Genomic DNA, 21,561 nt, shown 5'->3' on the forward strand with positions numbered 1-21,561 from the left:
GATATTTCGGAGTAATTTGCTGGTAGCGTTGGAGAAGAAGTAGCAAAATACAGTACTTCCATTCACTTGTTCTGCATATAAGTCCAAACAAAGTCACAGAAAATTTTTTTCCTCACTCACAGGTTTTTATGAAATTTTCAACATTTTGAAGAAAAGAGAAAAATTTTAAAACCTCCACTTTGTAAAGAGAGTTATCGTTGATTATATCAAAGAAATCCGAATAGCAGACATCATGTCTTTTCAAAACAAAGTATGTTTTATTCTCGTTTTTAAGAATGACTTGGAATTGAGCGTCAATTGGGTGCTGTTTAGAAGATTCATAGTAAGGAGGGGAAGCATAGGTCTTTTTTTTTGTCAGCCTTACCCATTCATTTTTGCAGACTAGGGGAAGTCCCAAAGACTGAAAGCTTAAGAAAGAGGAACTGTACTGCTTCGTTTTCACTTTGTTTCAAATTACCTATAGCACGCTTTTGATTTGCCAGAATCTGTGAACAGAACAATTGCTCGTGTGATCTTTCTCAATTTGCGCGTGAAGCTTGAAAACTTCATGACTCCATTACAAACCTACTGTACGAGATACTAACTACAATCTAGAATTTATACGACTTGTTAGGTAACGATGTCGAGGAAGACAATGCCGCTGCTAACCTTCCAATCAAGGAGGTTGTAAGGAAGAACACCTCTTCTAAAAAGGCTGATGTTCCACCACCATCAGCAGACCCAACCAAGGCTAAGAAGAAGGCCAAGCCAGCTGGAAACGAAGGTGCTTTGAAGACCAAGAACAACAACAAGGATGTTGCACCACCACAATCGACCGCTACCAAGCACCAAAAGAAGCCATTCGACCGTCACTCAAGATCTGGTAAGACCGACTCCAGCAAAAAGATTAAGCAAGGTTGGGGTAACACCGATACTAGAGAATTGGAAGGTGAAGCTGAAGGAACCGAAGATGCTGAGGCTGACTTGGTAGAGGAAGCTGAAGAGGAAGTCGATACCACTCCTAAGAAATCCCTTCAAGAATACCTTGCTGAACAAGAACAAAAACAAAGGGAGTTGGATGGTGCTAAGAAATTGAGAAAAGCCAACGAAGGTGCTGAACAAAAGTGGAATTCTGAGGAAAAGATTGAAAAGACTCAAGAAGAGTACTTTGCTTCTACTCACCAAAAGAAGACCAAATCAAAGGCTCCAAAGGAGAAGGTTTTCTTGGAATTTGATGCCGTTTTTGCTGATGAGCAACCACAAGAACCAAGAGGTGGTTTCAGAGGTGAAAAGAGAGGAGGCTTCAGAGGTAACAGTAGAGGTAACAACAGAGGTAACGGCAGAGGCAGCAGCAGAGGAAACAGTAGAGGTAACAGCAGAGGCGGCCTCAGAGGTGGAAAATCTTTCAATGAAAACGATTTCCCATCTTTATGATTAAGCTGATAGTATATTGTATATTTCCTTAGGGAACTGTATTTAATTTCAATGAAATGGATATACTAGTCGTTACCAAAACCAGTGAGTCTATCGTCGACAATGCCTATCTACTCTAAAGTACGTTTGTGTTCCCTTTGGCAACACAACCCAACCCTGTTTTATGTAGATGCATTTTATGGCTGTTAATTTTTTTGTTAATATCAGTTGTTCACAATATCTCCAATCCTTTTGTGTGCGTCCTTTACCAGCTTCTTTAGTTACAATGTAGGAAGTTTTTGGTCATATCTGGCAAACCAATGTTCAGATGCAATTGATCGACCACTGGTTACAATACGTAAAGTTGCGAATATTGTAAAGAAAAATTGTCATATGCGCTTTCTGATTTTGTCAAAAATCAAAATCTACTCACACTACCCCCACATTCTTTTTAAACCTAAGCTCTTTCTTCAACAGTTTCTTTCCAAGAAAGTTTAAAATACAATTTGAATCGGGTGAAATAGCATGGATAGAGAAGAAGAAGAGCAATACCAATCAGCATTTGCCTCCAATCCCCAAGAGGAATCTTCGTCAAAGCAACATTACAGGGATCTCGCATTCAATCTCGTCAACAGCGCAGTACAAAAAGGTAACAACATAGCCCAACAAAAGCCAGGCAGTAAAAGAGCAATTGCAGCATCAACAGCATCGACACTCTTGGAAATGAGTATGGAAAAGTTCAATAGCAATGGTAAGGGGTTAGGATTACCTTCCAACTTAACAGCCGAGGACATTCAACACATTGCATCCATGCCAGATTCGGCCGAGGATAACGAAAGCAAGTCATCATCCACAAATAGTCACTTTGCTGATCGTATGATTGAAAAGTTGTTAAAGTCTACATTACCGGAAGATATCCCAGAGAGAGAGGTGTTTGAAAAGCGTTTACGTGACCCCGAGAGAAACAAGCGGCCTGGATTGTCAATTGGAACGTTGGCATCCAATGTGAAGAAGTTGGCAAGTAAGATGACAAATTTCTTTGCATTACAGTATGCGTTAATTTACATTGTTACTTGGAAACAACCAACTAAAACGTTGAGTGTTCTCGTGCTATACACTGCCGCTTGCCTTTGGCCACATTTGATTATCGCCTATCCATTGATATTTCTCCTTTTTGGTGTTCTTATCCCAGGATACGTTTACAGACATCCTCCAAGACGCCTTGACTTGATCAAAGTGAAGAAAAGGGGCCAGTCATTGTTAAGCTTCTTCAATTCAACCCCAGAGTCAAGTATTGTTGAAGATATGGTCGATGAGGATTATTTACGGGAGGATGCCGAGGTTGCATCATCAACATATTCAATTTCAGATGAAGCTTCTGATGTGACTCTTTCATCTGCTCAAATAACGTCAAATGAGGCGAAAAGCAACAATGCACCAAAAGAGAAGAAGGAGACAGCAAGGCACAGAAAATCCAATTTGGATTTGTTAATCAACTTGCGAGACTTTCAAAATTTGACGTCCGACTTGATTAAAGGAATGGACAAAGGGGAACAATTCTACTTTGAGACTGCTGGATTCAAGGATGAGAGATTATCGACGTTTATATTCTATGGTGTATTACTTGCCACGTTTGGAACATTGTTTCTTGGGCAATTTATCCCCTGGAGGGCCATTTTCATCCAATCTGGCTGGGTAGGACTAATTTTGTGTCATCCCAAGGCCAAAAAGTATTTGGTGGATATGAGCAATACAAGGAAAGCTAGAGCCAGAAAAGCCAAAGAAGAAGCCGAGTTATCACAAGATGCAGAGCTGCAGGTATCAGAGGAGCTGAATGGTAAAATAAGCTCATCATTCATAGATGAACTTCTCAATGATGGAAAGAAATTTGATCGTGATGATATTATCGTCGATGATGCGCCAGAGGTCAGGGTAGTTGAGGTATTTCAATTGCAAATCAAGAGTATATTGAAGCACAACTGGTCGTTCTATAGGTATTCAACTACCATGTACGACACCGAGAACAAAACCAGGGTTTCTGGCAGGAGGCCAACAGGAGTTGAGTATTTGTCTGAGGTGTTACCTCCTCATGACTGGAAGTTTGACATGGGCTTCGTTAACAAGTGGGTTTTGGACACAAATCCGAAAGCTTTCATCGAGGAGAGATCATTGAAACCGGATTTGTTTATAGTCAAAGACAATGAAGAAGAAGGGTGGATATACGACAACATGGAAGGAGTTGTGCACCTGGATATTGTTTATGAATTCAGAAGAAGGAGATTATATAGGGAGTGTTATAGGTACGGAAGGCCACATAAAAGACCCAAGAGCGCATAAATACAAAAGCTTGCTCACCTTTTTTGGCTTAGTCATCTTCAGCCCCTAGCATCCCAAAGAATAATAACTTGTAGCAGGGGGAACGCGGATCGGTAAAGTGATCATAACTATTGTCAGTTTGGGTTCCACAATTGAAGCAGAAACAAGTGAGACATTCGCTACATTTCATCTTGTTACACCCTTCAAACTTTTCAATAACAGCGCCACAACCGGGACATTCTTTGAGATCAGTGCCCTGCTTCAACATTTGTTCAAACAATTTGTCCATCTCGTACTCGTCAATAGCTTTCAAGATTTTATTTCGACCATACTTTGCGTTTAATATCTTCTTGTCATGTGAACCTTGGGCCATATGATTGTAAGCTTCCAAGTCCTCTATTGATATGCCTCCATACTTACCATCATCTCCCTCAACTTTCACACAGGTTTTAAATCTTGCGTGGTATGATTTTCGACAATCGTTGCAAAATGCATACCGACATTTTGGACAAACAACTAATTTTTCATTCAAATCTTCTCGAAAGATCACTTCGTCGCAACCGATTCGCGGGCATTTGACAAGTCTTCTCGGTAGAAGCCTGCCAATCATTTCATACTGAGACTTCTTGAAGAGCGATAAATAACGTTGTATCAAGTCAGTCAGGAGTATTTTCTTTAGCTTACCCGCCGAGACTGTAGGTGTCAATAAAGTCCCAACAACTTCCTTCACTCCCTCGTCTTTCATCGTCCAAGTTTCTAGTTTCATAAGCTCATCTCTAGTGGTGATATATTTCCTTGTGCATTGGTATTCAGGGCAGTGTATTTTATCCACCTCACCTTGAACTATACTCGATGTGAAATAACTCTTCAAACAATCGTTACAGAAAACATGCAAGCATTCGTCAAACTGTGTGCAGTTTATTCCTTTGTTTCCCATTTGACATATCTCACACGTGTACGTTTGATTGTTGAACACCTCTTCTTTGGAATGCACATCATAGGCTAAGATATAGTTGTACTGGTCCAAATCTGAAACTTCAATGGTGGGCGGTAAAAGCTCATCGAGAAAAGACTGAGATCGTTCTTGCAAATAATCAATCAAGCTAAATATCACACGGTCCTTGTAATCTTGCCATAGTTGAAACAACTGTTCCTGCAACTCGTCGATCTTCTCTTGCATCAATACTGAACATTTCAAGTTGACAATAGGTGGATTTTGCTCAGGGTATCCGTGCAGCAAATGGAACTGCAACTCTAGTGGTGGTAAGAACCCCACTTTCTTAGACGACAAAGGAACAGATTGTCCTCGTTCCCCTGCTTGTACCAAGGTTATTGTCTTTCCTTCATCCATTTGCAACGGCACCTCTATCGATCCACCGAGGTTATCGTAATCAACTTTAAGTTTATCAAAGATGAGAGAGCACGATTGTAGCTCTTGTATATTTGGATCTTGGGAAAACTCTATTTCGTCATTCATTGGTGTCTAGTCGTCACTCTCGCTATCGAGTGGTACTCAGGGAGGAGTTGCCATCTATTAGTCAGATATCATCTAAATAAATGTTAAGAAATCGTGCATATTATATGCGCAAAACGTTTTCTGATGCTACCATGTACCGAAATCAAAATAGAATAAACGGTAGTTGAAGTACCACCACTTCTATTGGCTTGGAAGTACGTTATATACTCAGTGTGGTTTGCCTTTCAAGAGAAAAGTGGTGATGCCATCTAAACTTGTGTCTTGGCCCCATCAAGGTAGATACCTACTGATATACATATATTTGCAAAGATATCAGCCCTTTTCCATTACACTATAGTCTATCATTCCAGAAACCGAAGGGCTCACTCCAGAGCAACACCGCAGACCTCCAATGTTTTTGAAATTGCTCTCACTACTTGTCTTACACCGACGTTAGTTGTATCATTTTCCAGCGTTTTACAGGTCGCTTGAACCAAATTCAAAGAAAGAGAAAAAAAAAGACAACAGAAATTTAAAGTCGTGTCAAAACTGGCTGAACCAAGCGCAGGACTTTTGATTTCTTAGACCTTCTACAAACTACACTTTCCATGGACTCATTCTCCAAACGGGTGAAAACTTTTGACGCATTTCCAAAAGTGGACCCCCTGTCTCAGGTGCGATCGCAGAGAGGAGGGTTTTCTACTTTGCTTACATATTTTTTTGGACTACTTATATTGTGGGTCGAGATCGGTGGATACATAGGTGGATATGTGGATAGACAATTCATTGTTGATGACGCTTTACGGTCCGATTTGACTATAAATCTTGATATGATTGTGGCAATGCCGTGTGAGTTCTTACACACAAACGTCGAAGATATCACTAGAGACAGGTTTCTTGCCGGTGAGACTTTAAATTTTGAGGGAATCAAGTTTTTCATCCCTCCAGGCTTTTCCATCAATAATCCAAATGATTTCCATGAAACCCCCGATTTGGATGAAGTTATGCAGGAGAGTTTGAGAGCCGAATTTGGCCAGTTGGGTCGAAGAGTAAATGAGGGAGCTCCTGCCTGTCATATATTTGGCTCGATACCAGTCAACCAAGTTAAAGGAGATTTTAGAATAACAGCCAAAGGGTTTGGATACAGGGATAGACTGTTTGTACCCTTGGAAGCGTTGAATTTTAGCCATGTGATACAAGAGTTTTCTTATGGTGATTTCTTCCCCTTTTTGAACAATCCATTGGACGCCACGGGAAAAGTGACTGACGAAAAGTTGCAAATGTACCAGTATCATGCAAAAGTAGTTCCTACCTTGTACGAGAAGTTAGGTTTAGAAGTCGACACAACTCAGTATTCATTGACTGAACATCACCACGTTGTGAAGGTCGACTCACATTCAAAACGACCTCAAAACATACCAGGAATATATTTTGCCTACGAATTTGAACCTATCAAGTTGGTTATAAGAGAAAAGAGAATTCCATTCCTACAGTTTATTGCAAAATTGGGGACAATTGCAGGTGGTTTATTAGTAGCAGCTGGATACCTCTTCAATTTATACGAAAAGTTGCTAGTACTTCTATTTGGGAAAAAGTACGTTGAACAGGGTAAGGAAAGAAAAGAAGGAGGTTTATTAGATAAGGATTTGTCAAATGTGCTGGAGTAGATTGATTGAAAAAGTCAAAGTGAGTCTCGCAGCATCCTTGGCACGTTGTATATAAGTTCTCTAACACCAAAACTTACAATTCCAAAAGTCCATGTCTGTGTAAAAGCACCACCTTTCTGTTTTGTATCTCTGGGTGAAATCCTCTTCTCTCTCAACGGGATACCCTTAAACGCGTCTGCTGTTAGCCGATGCCCGGTAGCGCAATTAACTATAAAAGAAGGGCTCTCACTAAAAAAAGAGAAAGGAAAAATGCATACTGATCCATTCACCTGTTCAAGAGGATTTGCAACGATCGCTTTGATATTTAAACGCTCTCTTTACAGCATAAAGCTTTGTTCGTTGAAGCAACAATACTGTGCTCTTCCCCCCTTTTGAAGAAGGAGTAATATTATTACTGTTGCCGACTAACTCGAAAGTTACACGTCGCTCGATATATAATCATTAATGACGAGCGTTCAGCAAAACGCCACTAATGACGACAACGAATACGATGATCTCGTGTCAATCATTAGCAGGTCTCTAGACGGAGCCCGTGACGGGTCCGTACATGAACAAGCTATCACACGTAGTCATAATTATTTGATGAAACATACATCAACAGATCATTGGTTTTGCAACAAGCGTCTATACCCCATAGCCACCTACTCCTTAATCCTTTTTTCATTTCCAAATAGCTCATATGGTACAGATCTACAACCAAGCTATGCCAAGTGTCTAACTACATGCGAAAAATGCCAGCGCTATTTCAATAAGGGGAAGGCCGAATTGAGACTAAGCTTTGCAACAAAGCGAAGAATCCCAATCGCCAATGTTGAGCAATTTTTGAATACAATTACAGCATGGGAATGTTCAATTTTATCTCCATTGATAAAAGCATCATACCAGTGTCTTAATGCGATGCATACAAATACAGATGAAAAGCTCAAGATTGCAGTTTATTGGTGCTTAAATAATCCGAACATATTGAGGCAATCTGGACCAATCAAAGATACATTTTTGAGCATAATTTCACAATTGGTAAACAGACTGGATGATTACGTACCTCCAAATTTGCTTCCGGGGTTAGTGTATTTAATGTTTGAAGGGGAAGGTGATGAGAAGTCATTGGTGACGCGGTGGATCAAAAAATTGAGACAAAATCAGGTGGTTTATGATAAAATGGGACTCAGTGAAGCAGTTATTCAAGAGTTTGATATTCATTTGTACAAAATACAGGATCCCTCCTTTTACACCGACAAAAATGCAATCAAGTTCTGGCAAAACTTCAATAACCTTGTGGACTTTACTGATGACGATGCATTTGAAACGAGGCTCAATGTGCCAGCGGACATTGAGGTCATGAGCCAACACAAAAATCTAAGACTTTACCCCGTCATTAGACTACTTGCAAATAGTTTGATGTCAAACTTGAACGAACCACTACCGACATTGTTGAAAGTATTTGGAAAACTCTTGTGTCGCTTGAATTCGCGTTTTTGGATAACTACTGGACCCATAAACCACCTGCAGATTATAGATTGCATCAAATTTAATCCTGCATTCCGTAAACAATTGTTGCAAGCATCGGCGGAGGGGTGTGCATTGAACGATTGGATTTTGGATGACTTGTTACAGTGGATGCCCAGAATAATTGAATCGATTGCTCTGTCTGAAAGAGAGAATGTGTGCTTAAAATTGGGCATGTTTTTATTGAACTTTTCAGTTGGGGGCACATCATCAGCTAATGATCCAAGCTTGAAAAGAGAAATATACGTGCGAAATTTTGGCTGCAATCTATTCAACAGAGTTTTTGATTTCGACGATGAGGGTGACTTGAGTGATGCAAACTACGCCATCAAGCTACTGACCTACAGACACTTAAGGGCAAGGATTGATTGCATCGGTGAAGCGTTAATTGCATTAGCTATCAATGCAAAAAGTGAGTGTGCAATCGAACTCATCACCAAATGCATTAGGTATGATATTGCCATTTTGAGCCACAACAGTGTGTTGTTGCTTGAATATAAAATCCCCATATTATTTGACACCTTTCCAATGCTTTGGGAAGCTTTGGCCAAGTCAAAAATCAACTCCGATGTAAATCTTGCAAAAGAAATTATGAAGAGTTTGAAAAAATTGATTGTTGTAATACGATTTCATCCTACCAAAGTTGAAGGTGTGAACAAACGATTAACAGAGGCAAAAGAGCAGCATGCAAGATCTTTGGACACTGTAATCAAGTATGTGAACCTGATATTTGGTAATATCAGTCTTGCACCTCAGATACTACTCAAAGATTTACTAAATAATTCGCAATGCGTTGACACCATATGGTCCTGTATTTTTTCACCTTTGTGCACTCAATCAGCTTTAGAACTTTTAAGTCAAGTGTACGATGGTAGTGGGAGATTTGAGTGCATCGAGGAAAGTTTGAACCACAATTTCAAACTAACATTGAGTGCAATAAACTCCAGCGTCTCAGTATTGACTAACTTGGAGGCATTCGAGCCAACACCCAAAGCAGTTAGAATTGTAATGGATGTGGTGTCGGCATTAACCGATCCGTTGAGTTCAATTTTGTCACTGCCAGATGTTTCCAGAGCCTATAAAGATGTTGAACAATTTTGGAGTTCGAGCTTGTTATTTTTGATCATGATATACCAGAAAGCAATGCTTTGGGCAGGCAAGTACCACATGCACGAGTTGGTGGACTTTACTCGGGACACTTTAGATTTGAGTCGACTTTTGTTGGAATCATTTGTCTCATTTGCTGATGCAGTTACTCCTCATGCTGGTGAAAAGTCAGCGCCCGACTTATTTGCTGTTTTCATGAATGCATTTCAGTATATGGTGACTTGGCTTAAATTAGGCGATACGGCTCTTTTAGATTCGTGTGTGTCTCTAGTTTTCAAAGTTTTTGACTTGGCCAATGACAGGAATTTTGTGTTGGACGACAGTATTCTTGAAAAACTTGCAAACTTTGGAGTTAAAGCTAAGAAGTTCAACAACAAATTAACCGAGGTTCAAAGAAACGAAATTATATCACGAGCAAAGTCAGTCAACCCAAATTTGGTCAACAAGATTGTTGAAGAAGCCAATGTGAAAGAAAAACTGAAAGTTGAATTCGTTAGAGAGGTCTCGCCAACTACAGCAAACAAATTTCAAACTAGTTCAAAGCAGCAACAAACATTGGCTAGATTTGGACATATTTCAAGTGAACCCCCGGTCGCGCCACTGCCGAAGGAAGTCAAGGGATTGAACAGCCTCGACAATATTCGTCGGGATTTGAAAAACTCCCGAGTTACATCAAAACCTGAAAAAGTACCTGTACATGCACCTGCTCCTCCTCGTCCGGCTGGGTTCAATTCAAAGAAGGCGCCACCAGTGATAGGCCGATCTTTGAACACTCTTAGGGCAAAGAAAGTTGTGTCGGATTCGTCTGATGATGAAGGTGATATAGATACTAGCGACCTCTTTGTTAGCAAGAAAAAGGCTTCTAAGATCACCGAGGTTGATTTGAATGGGAAAGCGATTCGCCTGATAGATAGAATGCCTCGGAAAAGAGCACATTCTGAGAAGCTGGAAAAGGAAAGGATGAGATTAAGATTAAATGTCGATCTTAAATCTTTATATCTCAATATCTTGCAATGGAACTACAATTTCAAAAATGACTACCCCTCAAATGACAGATCAGCGTACACCAAGGTTAAAGACCATTACAATGATGTTAATGAGTATGTGTCAACTATGGAGCCATTATTCATGCTCGAGTGCTGGCAACAGGTCCAATCAGCTAGAGATACAGTTGACGAAGACCCTTTTGAGATCCTCGTTGGGACGAGAACATCAGTGGATGGATTTTATGATGTATTCACGTCAATGAGCAAGAAAACCATCGAGAATAGAAAGTTGACAGAAAGCGATTTGCTTGTACTCGCATGTGATAACGAATCGATAGCCCAACCCAAGGAAAGAAGAAAGTATATGAAGTCTGAAAGCACTCCGACATGTTTGGCGAAAATTAGACAAATCAAATATGTTAATCATGAGTATTCTGATGTTACTTTGCGGATTGCAAGGACCTCGCCGCTCGTGGCAACTCTAGCCCCTAAAGCAACTATCCTTGGTATGAGAGTAATGCAAATGGTGACAGCAGAAAGAGAATATTCCTCGTTGCAAGGGTTGCAGTATTATGATTTGGTAGACTCAATCATTCTGGCAATACCTACTGCCCCTACGCAAGTCGCAGACAAGGATGTGGAACACATGCTTAAACTCTACGATGTCAATATGTCTCAAGCAAAGGCCATCATTGGCTCTTACCTGAGTGAAGGATTCTCCTTGATTCAAGGTCCCCCAGGAACAGGTAAAACAAAAACTATTTTAGGTATTGTAGGATATTCATTATCCCACGGAAGGAATGAAAAAGCCATCGACATGCCTTCCAAGGCTCCGTCGCCATCAGAAAAGGCCAAGATTTTAATATGTGCACCAAGTAATGCTGCCGTTGATGAATTGGTTGTGAGATTAAGAAATGGGGTAAGGAACTCAAAAGGTGAACATATGCCGTTAAAGGTTGTTCGACTTGGACGAAGTGATGCTATTAATCCAGCAGTGAGGGACTTGACGTTGGAAGAGTTGGTAGATAAAGAGTTGCAAACTAAGCAAGTAGACGTTGCAGCAGATCCAAATCTCAGGACTGAACTCACCAAAAAGACGCAAGAAAAAGATAGGCTTAGATCTAGACTCAACGACGAGACATTAGATCCAAAGGAGAGGGAGAGCGTTCAGCAGATGTTGCGTGAAATCAACAAGCAAAGAAGTGAACTCACTAAGAAACTTGATGAGCAAAGAGAGCGCACGTCTATTGCCTACCGAAACAAGGAGATTGATAGAAGAAATATTCAAGCCAGAATCTTGTCGGAAGCACACATCTTGTGCTCTACATTATCAGGATCTGCCCATGACTTGGTTGCCAATTTATCGGTGACATTTGATCAAGTGATAATTGACGAGGCTTGTCAGTGTTTAGAGCTGGCGGCAATCATTCCACTTCGGTATGGTTGTAGAAAGTGTATCATGGTTGGTGATCCAAATCAATTACCGCCTACGGTATTGTCTCAAGCAGCTGCATCGTTCAATTATGACCAGAGTTTATTTGTGAGAATGCAGCAAAATCATCCCAACTCAATTTACTTGTTGAATACGCAGTACAGAATGCACCCCCTGATTTCAAAATTTCCCAGCGCTGAGTTTTATCACTCTAAGTTACTTGATGGACCTGGGATGAAGGAAAAGAATACTCGACCTTGGCACCTGGTTGAGCCTTTGACGCCATATAGGTTTTTCGACATTGTTAGTCGACACGAGAAGAACGAGTTGACACGATCGTTGTTTAACACAGAAGAAGCCAATGTGTGTTTGCAATTGGTTCAAAAAATGATGGCCATGGTTCCGCAAGGGGAAATCGCTGGAAAGATTGGTATCATTTCGCCATACAAAGAGCAAATCAGGACCATCAAAAGTGTGTTTGAAAGAGCGTATGGAAGAATAATTTTCAACGAAATTGATTTCAATACTGTGGACGGTTTTCAGGGTCAGGAGAAAGAGATTATCATTATGTCCTGTGTTCGAGCTAGTGCTAATGGAAGCATTGGATTTTTAAGTGATATTCGTCGTATGAATGTGGCACTTACTCGTGCATGCACAACTTTGTGGATATTGGGTAACAAGAGCTCATTGGAGAGAAATGCCGTGTGGAAGAGATTGCTAGACGATGCTGAGAATAGAAATGCGGTCACAAAGGCACATTCGGGGTTCTTAAGCAGCTATGCAAGTACGTCGACATTCAAGCCTACGGAGAGAGCTTTGAAGCGGCCTCAAAATGATGGACAGCAATCTAAAAACAAAAAGCAAAAAGCTAATTTGAATCAAGGCTTGCCAAAGAAACCGACCAGTGGATCTCTACCTGCATTAGCAAACCAAATGCCATCATCGACAAGCTCAGTAAAACCAATCCGTTCCGGAACTCTTCCAGTCAGACCAGGGAGTGCAGGTTCAGTGGTGGTGGAAACTAAACCAAGTGAAGCAAAAGTTGTTAATGGGAGATCAGTTACGCAAGCGGGACCAGTACCACCTAATCCAATTGAGAAGAAGTCGTCTGGTAATTCTAATGTTGACAATCGTCCAAAACCAAGTTCTTCTGGCACACTTCCAAAGCGACCTGTTGGTCCAACATCTTCAGGCATGGTGCTACCACCAAAGCCACAGACTCCAAGCATGTTTATTCGAAGGAAACCACCTAAAAGGTGAACTTAGCATTTAATTAATAGCATTTACATTAAGAATTACACAATACTTTTACATTGCCTTGTCTCTCCTTCATTAGCTTTGTTTTTGACTCATACTTTTTCCTTTTGACACAATTGACAAGGCTTCTGTCACTGCTTCGACTTCATTACGAACCAATTGCAGTAAAACTCCCCCCAAATTCAAAAGCAAAATTGGTTTCATGGCCAATTCTAACTGAGCCCGTGTTTGATTCAAGGCGTTGATGACTGGCGTAATATCTTCGTCGGCCTTTGACTCCTTTAAAATGCGTTCTAGTTGTTCCTCTTGCAAACTTATTATTCGTTGGATTTGGGACCATTGCTTATCACAATCGTGATAATAAGCAGCCTTCTTAGATGTGCTTATTACTAGATCACTCAAAGCATCCACACGTAGTCGTAAGAAAGTGGTAATGGGTTCTACATCCAAAGTTGTAGTGACTGTACGATTCAAATGCTTTAATTGAGATACCTCGCTTTTCTTTGGTACATGCAGAACAACATTGTGAAGGAAGCTTTGAACCTGGCTTTTGAGTAGCTTTGAATTTTGAGCTCCAATGGCATATCCTTTCTCAAATGCGGTGGGACCGTGGCCATGATTCATCAAAGACTCGTCGTGAAGGGGGAGAGGCTTTTGCAGTGGCAATGTAGGTGATGAAGGTACCAAAGGAGGTTCGTAAGGCTTCATTCCTATTGAACCCCCATTGCCAACGCTGCTTATAGGGGTGGTATTAGCATTGGGCTGGAGTCTAGGCATATTTGAATGTGGATGCTCGAAATTGGTTGCCACGTCGAAAGTTGACCTTTTAGGCATGCTGAATGAAAGGTCTATAGTTTGTTCTTTCAACAAAGTTGTAAAATCAGATTCTGGTAGACCATTGTAATGCAAATAGTCTTGTAGGATTTCTCTGCCGTTTTGTTCCAAATACCGCAAGTTTTCCCCATATGTAGCGGTTTTACTCTCCAACACGCTAGTGGTATCTTCTATCTCCTTGTTCAAAACCAATTTCTTCTTCTGCAACACTGCCACTCGCTGTTGGAGTTCATCGATATCGTCATCAAGCGCTGTTGATTCATTTAACAACCTCGAAAGTTTGGCACCATGCGTACTCCTCTCACTTTTTTCCCGTTTTATTTTCAGCAATACCCTGTCATGCTTTAAATTCCAGGCATCAAAGTAGGTATTTACAGACTTTGTATACGACATGTCTTTCGAGTACAACTCATTCAAGGAAAAATAGCATTCAGATAGTTGATGAAAAATTTGTAGAATGACCGATCTCATTTCGGCCACATTGGAATCCCCTTCTCTCAATAAAGTACTATAGACTTGTGAGTGCTCTATCAATTTTCCCTCTAATGCTTTTATCCGTCCTGAGAGATGCTGGATTGGTTCATCAAAGTTTTGGCTATTCAGAGGGGGCAAAAGCTCAGATAAATGCAACAGTCCTAATCTCAAAGTGTTGTTTGAACCTGCTAGTTGATCATCTTGCTCATCGGTAGTACGCAGAGCGAAATCCTGGAAAATGGGTTCCAATTGCAGATCTCCATGTTTGTTTGTTATAAACTCTTCTGGGTCATGCTCGAATTCATCGTCATCATAACTTTCACTCTCCGAAACTGGTATTTTTTGTTGGTAGGGTGATCGCTGGCCAGGCGACGACGTTGCTTTTAGTTCACTTTTGAGTGTGGATGCCAAGTTTATTGAATCGTAATCATTCTCCATCGATGCGGATTTGTATAGTTGTTGAGAGTAGATGGTGTTTGGTTATTATCTTATCTTTTGTCTATTGCGAAGATGGAACCACAGTACACACAAAGGTTTTTATAGCATATAAATATAGGCTAGCTGGCTAATAATTCAACTGAAACGCGTAGTGGGTTGCCTGAATAGCTGTGATTCCTATATTACTCAGGTTTAAGGGCCAGTTTTCTACTTGAGTTTTGCTGAGTGATAATTTCGGGTCCAATTCAGGCAACGCAACTTTTCTGTGAGCTTTGTGCTACGAAAGTAGCATTCACCAGCAGAGAGATATATTGCATCAAGTCTGGGAGTCTAACTGAAGATGCTACTGTAAAACAGTACATCAGAGATACTCTCACTTCCCCTACCACTTTGTACCAACTTTGTGACACACGCGTTGGCCAAACCCATAGAAAAAGAAAAAAAAAAATGTAAGAAACAGATCTGATCCTATATCTCAAACCACCAACCGCCCTCAAAGAAACACAAATAACGCATGAAAATTCTATGTGTGGCAGAGAAACCATCTATTGCGAAGGAAGTTGCAAACATATTGGCAGGAGGACGAGTACTGGTCCGAAACTCGAAAAACAAGTACATCAAAAACTATGACTTTAAATTTACCTTTCCCAATCGCGGCCTGTGCGACGTGACAATGACTTCAGTGGTAGGTCACATCACCAACCTTGATTTCCCACCGCAGTTCCAGTGGGGTAAATGTTCTGCAGAAAGGCTTTTCACTGCGGAAATTGTAACAAAAGTGACGAAACAGGACGTGTTTGACAATATAGCGAGCGAGGCTAGAAACTCAGACAAGTTGATGATATGGACTGACTGTGATCGTGAGGGTGAATTTATTGGCAAGGAGATCTTTGATGCGGCAAAAAAGGGGAATGGTAGGATTTCGCTCAACGATGTCTGGAGAAGCAAATTTTCTCATCTTGAACGAAATCATATTTTACATGCAGCCAGGTCGCCAATCTCGTTAGATATGAAGGCGGCATCAGCCGTATCGTGTCGTATGGAACTCGATTTTAGAGTTGGAACAAGTTTTACACGTCTTTTAACGGACAATTTGAAATCAAATAGCATCATTGATAAAAAAGATATAGCATCCTACGGTACATGTCAATTCCCAACCCTTGGTTTTGTTGTCGATAGGTACAAGAGAATCAAAAACTTTAAGCCAGAACCCTTTTGGTATATCGAGCCAATGCTACGGAAGGAGAATAAGAGGACAACCTTCGGTTGGGTAAAGGGACATATCTTTGATAGATTGTACGTTTTGCTCATGTACGAACGATGTCTTAAAGAAGAGTCTGGCGAAATCACTAAACTAGAGACCAAGCCAACGACAAACTACCGACCGTTACCCCTCACCACTGTTGAGTTGCAAAAGGATTGTGCTAAATACTTTAAATTGTCAGCAAAGGCTACTCTTGAGGCTGCTGAAAAATTGTATAACCGAGGCTTTCTATCATATCCGAGAACAGAGACTGACAAGTATCCTTCCTCGATGGACTTTAGAGGTATTTTTGAAAAGCAAAAACAGGATCCTCGATGGGGGTCGTATAGTGGAGGCTTGCTAAGCAATGGCCACGAGCAACCAAGGAATGGATCACATGATGATCATGCACATCCAGCAATTCACCCGGTAAACTATGTGTCCATTGATTCGTTGAGCAGTGCCAATGAAAAGAAAGTGTACGAATATGTTGTGCGACGGTTTCTAGCATGTTGCTCAAAAGATGCCAAGGGTATGTTAACGCTGGCAACATTGAAATGGGGGGATGAATTCTTTACAGCGAGCGGACTAATGGTTACTGAGAGAAACTATCTTGACATATTCACGTACAAGAAATGGGAAAGCTCAAAGCTGTTGCCTAGTTTTCACGAGGGCGAGAAGGTGAAAATTTCAAGCGGCTTGATGAAAGAAGGCAAAACAAGTCCACCACAATCAATGACTGAACCTGAACTAATTGCCTTAATGGATGCCAATGGTATAGGTACTGATGCCACAATTGCAGAGCATATCGACAAAATTATATCTCGAAAGTATGTCACCAAGGTGAAAAAGGGGAAAGCTGATTACATTGAGCCTTCGCCGCTAGGCATTGGTCTTATTGAAGGATTTGATAAGATGGAGTTTAATGGAATTTCCCTATCAAAGCCATTCTTGCGAAAAGCGTTGGAGAATTCCTTACAGGAAATTTGCAATGGATCGAAAACCAAACCTCAAGTGGTGGAAGAAATGAAACGGATATACCACGACGCATATGGTATATGCTCCCAGAAGGTTTCACTTTTAACTAATGAATGTAGAACGATAATTAATCAAACTAATATTAGGTAATAGAATATAATTTACACAAAAAAGAAAGTGATGAAGCCAAAAAAAAATAAGTTAAGGCAACGAAACCTCTCCGTTTTCTTTTATAAAGCAGGTCATATGTTTGGGTCACAGAGGACTTCATCAGGCGCATTCGGAAATCAAGCCAATCCATTTGCGGCGAACTCTAAGTCGGCGAACTCGGGATTTGGCTCTGGTAGTTTGCCAAACACTGGTCAAGCATTTGGGAGTGCTGGATTTGGAGGCTCCGGATTTGGAAGTTCAGGGTTTGGAAGTTCGGGGTTTGGAAGCTCAGGGTTTGGTAAACCAGCATCTACAACTACAGGCAATAGCACCGGATTTGGAAATTCGGGATTTGGCAGCTCAGCATTTGGCGCAAACAACAACAACAATATCGGTAATACTACCCTGGCATTTGGCGCACAAGATAAAAGTTTATCACATGCTAGTCCATTTGGAGCGTTGCTGAACTCTAATACTGGATCTGCATTTGGAAATCAAACAACAAGTCAACCAACATCAGCTTTCGGTAATCAGACAAGTCAATCAGCATTTGGTTCTAGTCTGAATCAAGGTACAACAAGTGGAGCATTTGGAGCAGCCAAGGTTGCATCAAATCCGTTTGGTAATGCTGTTTCCAGTAAGGCAAATAGTTCAGGATTTGGTAATCCATCAGCGTCGTCTGCTTTTGGGCTGGGAAATAAACCTACTTCTTCTGCGTCTGGCAGTAGCGGGTTTGGCAGTAGCGGATTTGGCAGTAGCGGGTTTGGCAGTAGCGGGTTTGGCAGTAGCGGGTTTGGCAGTAGTGGATTTGGGGCTAGCAACTCAGGTAACAGTGGGTTTGGCAATGTCAACTCGAGTCAATCACTGGCATTTGGGTCTTCAAACACATTAGCTAAGGATTCTGTATTTGGCTCAACGGGGGCCAATACTGCCCCTACTTCAGCTTTTGGAAATAATTCATCGACGAGTACGACGGCATCACCATTTGGTGCTATTGCATCAAACCCATTTGGGCAACAACAACAATCATCAACTACTTCTCCATTTGGCGCCGCTCCATCATTGACACCAGCCTCCACAGCCACTAATGCATTCGGAACGCAAAACACAACACTGTCACTGTCCCCCTTTGGACAGGCTAAACCGCAGCTGACCCTGTCACCATTTTCAACCCAGACCAACCTGAACCCATTTGGCTCAAGTCAGGCACCAAATCAAGCCGGAAACCACCAAGTTTCCCTGTTGCCATTTGGCTCTACAAGTAATACAAATGCAAAGCCGCTGTTTGGAACGGTTAAGCAAGGCGATATGTCTAATCTGCTTGCTAATTTGAGTTTAGCTGTACAGGAAGCCTTTAGAGCACCAGAATTTGAGTTGGGCCATATTCCAGATATTCCTCCGCCACAAGAGCTATGTATTTAGAGCTACGTATATCTCAGAGGTATTTAATGAAGTTACGATTTTGACATCCTGTTGTTTTGTACTGCGAAAACTGAAAGAAAAAAAATGAAAAAAAAAAAAAACACAACTCCACTTCCACATCAATCCATGATTTGTATCGAATGTGGGCATCGCAATATACCTAACTTATACTCCAAATACAAGAGCGAATACGTGAAATTGACTGTTTGTGAGTCATGCAACAAAGTTTGTGACAAGTATATTGAATATGACGCAGTGATTTTATTTCTTGATATTTTATTATTGAAAAAACCAGCATACCGTCATTTATCGTATAATTTAACCGAATGGAAGATCCGTAATCATACAAGTTGGGGCTTGAAGTATCAGAATTTGATTCGATTGATTACTTTGATTGTCTTATTTGACGTGTATTTGACATGGGCGACATGCGAAAAGAGCCGATTTTGGCAACAAGATGGTGGTGCTGATAATGGTATTGTACAGCTTATACTACGACAAAATTTGATCAACCAGTACACCTTCTTTATAGTGGTGATAAGTCTACGTCATTTGGTATTTAACTTTATGATACAGTCGATAATGCGAGGTCAATTTGGATTTGGAAACTGGCCAAACACAACAATTCCGCAACGTGATCAATGGGGTTACATAACAGCAGTACTTTTAACGACAATCATGTGTTCAGGCTCGATCAAGTTGTTCCGTATCTTGACATTGATTTGGCCCTATGATATTTCAATGCCATATCGAACATTTGATGTGATTGAGTTTATATATGTTGTTGAAGCGTTACACGTTGTGACTGGATTGGCGTATATGACGGTGGTGACAACGGTGCTTGTTTCGTCATTGGCACTGTATGTTGTTGTCGCTTGGTTGAAATGGGTTTTAGTTGGGTATATAGGGTGAATAGTGTCACCAAGCGATGCCGTTGCAATGAAATGCGGAGTTGGATTGAGTTTCTTTTTCTTTTTCGGTATACCTTTGTAGGATTTCCGAGGTTTTAACTCCGAGACAAATGTCGGAGTTTAAAGATTCGTGACGAGAACAATTAGTCCCGCACAAATTTACCAGCTTTTGAGTCATCAATCAGTTCTATTTTTTGAACCATAAATTCCGAATATGAAATTGAATGACTGCAAGATGAGATGAACCGTTAAAGTTCCAGGGAATATGTAGCTACGAGTCCCCCTGTCGGGAATAGCGAGGTCCATGTATGAGCCACATATAAACCACGGCGTAAACTGTTTAATATGGGATGCGCCTTTTGGTAAAGTAATCTCTACTAAACAAAGTTGAACAAAAGACGGATTAAACCCTTGTTACTTTCAACTATTACAACCCAGTTGAATTGGAAACCGAACACTATGTGAGTAGAAAACAACTAAAGATCTAATTCCGTATACGATTTTTGAACGAAAAAGCCAAGAGAAGATTGGACTATCTCGTTTTTCGGCACTGTGTGTGTGTCTAGTTATAACGGCTAAATTGGGAATTTAGTCAGTTTAGTCGGTTAGTGGGAATAAATGTAATGCGATATTTCTTTCCTTAATACTTTACACAAAATAATAGGAAGTAAATAAGAAAGTAAGTAAGGTAGTGTATATAAAATTCATTTAAATTTCCCTATTTAAAACTTCAAAAACCCAACAACAAAAAGAAAGACAAAGAAGAAAAAAAAAAGATTACTAGAGAAAGAGAAAGAGAAAGAGAAAGATATATACACCCTATCACCTTGGACCATATCAAAAACAGTACCCATTGCTATCACCAATTGAGTTAATCTCCTAATTGATACTACGTAACTAGAGACCCCTATTCCAAAGACGTCTTCTTTTGTCACACACATACATATACTGCTGTTTCACCCCTTGTCGCCATTATCACTTCACTTTATATCCCCAATAGAAAAGGAGAATTTTAAATAAATATGGATTCTGAAAAAATTGTCGCTGTTATCCTTGCTATCTTCTTGCCACCGTTGGCAGTGTTTATGAAGGATGGGTTGGGACCTTCTTTCTGGCTAAACATTTTGCTTTGTATCTTCATTTATTTCCCAGGTATTTTGCACGCTTTGTATGTGGTTCTTAAAGATTAAATTTGAATAAAGGGATAATTTTTGTTTTGCTATGATCAATAGCAATACAAGCACACACACACACTCTCTCTCTCTCTATCTATCTATATATATATTCACTTAGTATGTGGTTGATTAGTATATAGAATATATACGTTGTTTGTATCTTTTCACTTGTAACACTATCTCCCTCATATCACACAAACATATGATGAAGATCTCGTTTGAATTTGATCCTGCATACAGCCTCTTTTGAGCTTTAATTGGTACCTACTTTTATTCATAGCTCATGTGAATAAAGATACATTACCCTGCAATACCTCCTGTCATACATAATAGCGGTATAACCACCCCTTTAGAAATATACACAGCTCATTTTTTTTCTTTTAGTTATTTTGATTTTGCTATTTTTTTACCTGTGCAATTTGAACTCTTTTGCAACTTCTACACAGTCTCGATCTTTTGGTTTGCGTATCATAATATATTGGGTGTATATAAATAAGAATCACCTCTTTCAAAAAGATCGTTTAAGAGGACGGTCCTTTCTTTCTATTAGACAATTTATCAACTATTTCTATATATAAATATGGGAACTGTGACCAGTCTTCTCTTGGTGTTCATCTTTTTGTTTTCACTTTTGGGTTGAAATTTGCTACATTCCTTGAATTTATCCAGTATTTTCCTTGCTTATTATATATTGTTTAATAACATTAATATTTTTAAGATCTTGTACTTAATGAAACTTATTAGACAAATGAGTTGATTTGAAGGACTGCCTACTTTCAAACATGTAAACGTAGCCTTTGATTTACAAGTGAAACAC

At 40.3% G+C, this 21,561-nt stretch overlaps 9 protein-coding genes across 9 annotated transcripts; 7 read left to right on the top strand and 2 right to left on the bottom strand. All coding sequences in view use genetic code 12, as the record gives it.

The window, feature by feature from the left end:
- Positions 1 to 232: 232 nt before the first annotated feature.
- CANMA_002375 (uncharacterized protein) lies at positions 233 to 1,413 on the top strand (the record flags this gene model as incomplete). Its single annotated transcript, XM_051814436.1, has 2 exons — positions 233 to 250; positions 595 to 1,413. 2 exons carry the CDS (start codon positions 233 to 235, stop codon positions 1,411 to 1,413), a joined length of 837 nt encoding a protein of 278 aa, XP_051672007.1.
- A 504-nt stretch (positions 1,414 to 1,917) lies between these two features.
- Positions 1,918 to 3,729, top strand: CANMA_002376 (uncharacterized protein; the record flags this gene model as incomplete). The annotated part of the gene is made up of 1 exon (XM_051814437.1): positions 1,918 to 3,729. The coding sequence occupies one exon, from the start codon at positions 1,918 to 1,920 to the stop codon at positions 3,727 to 3,729; it is 1,812 nt and encodes a 603-aa protein (XP_051672008.1).
- Positions 3,730 to 3,757: 28 nt separating this feature from the next.
- Positions 3,758 to 5,185, bottom strand: CANMA_002377 (RBR-type E3 ubiquitin transferase; the record flags this gene model as incomplete). The annotated part of the gene is made up of 1 exon (XM_051814439.1): positions 3,758 to 5,185. The coding sequence occupies one exon, from the start codon at positions 5,183 to 5,185 to the stop codon at positions 3,758 to 3,760; it is 1,428 nt and encodes a 475-aa protein (XP_051672009.1).
- A 587-nt stretch (positions 5,186 to 5,772) lies between these two features.
- CANMA_002378 (uncharacterized protein) lies at positions 5,773 to 6,831 on the top strand (the record flags this gene model as incomplete). The annotated part of the gene is made up of 1 exon (XM_051814440.1): positions 5,773 to 6,831. One exon carries the CDS (start codon positions 5,773 to 5,775, stop codon positions 6,829 to 6,831), a length of 1,059 nt encoding a protein of 352 aa, XP_051672010.1.
- A 444-nt stretch (positions 6,832 to 7,275) lies between these two features.
- On the top strand, positions 7,276 to 13,122 carry SEN1 (putative DNA/RNA helicase; the record flags this gene model as incomplete). Its single annotated transcript, XM_051814441.1, has 1 exon — positions 7,276 to 13,122. The coding sequence occupies one exon, from the start codon at positions 7,276 to 7,278 to the stop codon at positions 13,120 to 13,122; it is 5,847 nt and encodes a 1,948-aa protein (XP_051672011.1).
- Positions 13,123 to 13,194: 72 nt separating this feature from the next.
- On the bottom strand, positions 13,195 to 14,865 carry CANMA_002380 (uncharacterized protein; the record flags this gene model as incomplete). The annotated part of the gene is made up of 1 exon (XM_051814442.1): positions 13,195 to 14,865. One exon carries the CDS (start codon positions 14,863 to 14,865, stop codon positions 13,195 to 13,197), a length of 1,671 nt encoding a protein of 556 aa, XP_051672012.1.
- Positions 14,866 to 15,538: 673 nt separating this feature from the next.
- On the top strand, positions 15,539 to 17,236 carry CANMA_002381 (DNA topoisomerase 3; the record flags this gene model as incomplete). The annotated part of the gene is made up of 1 exon (XM_051814443.1): positions 15,539 to 17,236. The coding sequence occupies one exon, from the start codon at positions 15,539 to 15,541 to the stop codon at positions 17,234 to 17,236; it is 1,698 nt and encodes a 565-aa protein (XP_051672013.1).
- Positions 17,237 to 17,332: 96 nt separating this feature from the next.
- CANMA_002382 (FG-nucleoporin) lies at positions 17,333 to 18,658 on the top strand (the record flags this gene model as incomplete). Its single annotated transcript, XM_051814444.1, has 1 exon — positions 17,333 to 18,658. One exon carries the CDS (start codon positions 17,333 to 17,335, stop codon positions 18,656 to 18,658), a length of 1,326 nt encoding a protein of 441 aa, XP_051672014.1.
- A 126-nt stretch (positions 18,659 to 18,784) lies between these two features.
- On the top strand, positions 18,785 to 19,570 carry ARV1 (sterol homeostasis protein; the record flags this gene model as incomplete). Its single annotated transcript, XM_051814445.1, has 1 exon — positions 18,785 to 19,570. One exon carries the CDS (start codon positions 18,785 to 18,787, stop codon positions 19,568 to 19,570), a length of 786 nt encoding a protein of 261 aa, XP_051672015.1.
- Positions 19,571 to 21,561: the final 1,991 nt, after the last annotated feature.

The sequence above is a fragment of the Candida margitis genome, assembly GCF_024628925.1.
Source record: "Candida margitis strain CBS 14175 chromosome Unknown scaffold38, whole genome shotgun sequence".
Taxonomy (NCBI): domain Eukaryota; kingdom Fungi; phylum Ascomycota; class Pichiomycetes; order Serinales; family Debaryomycetaceae; genus Lodderomyces; species Lodderomyces margitis.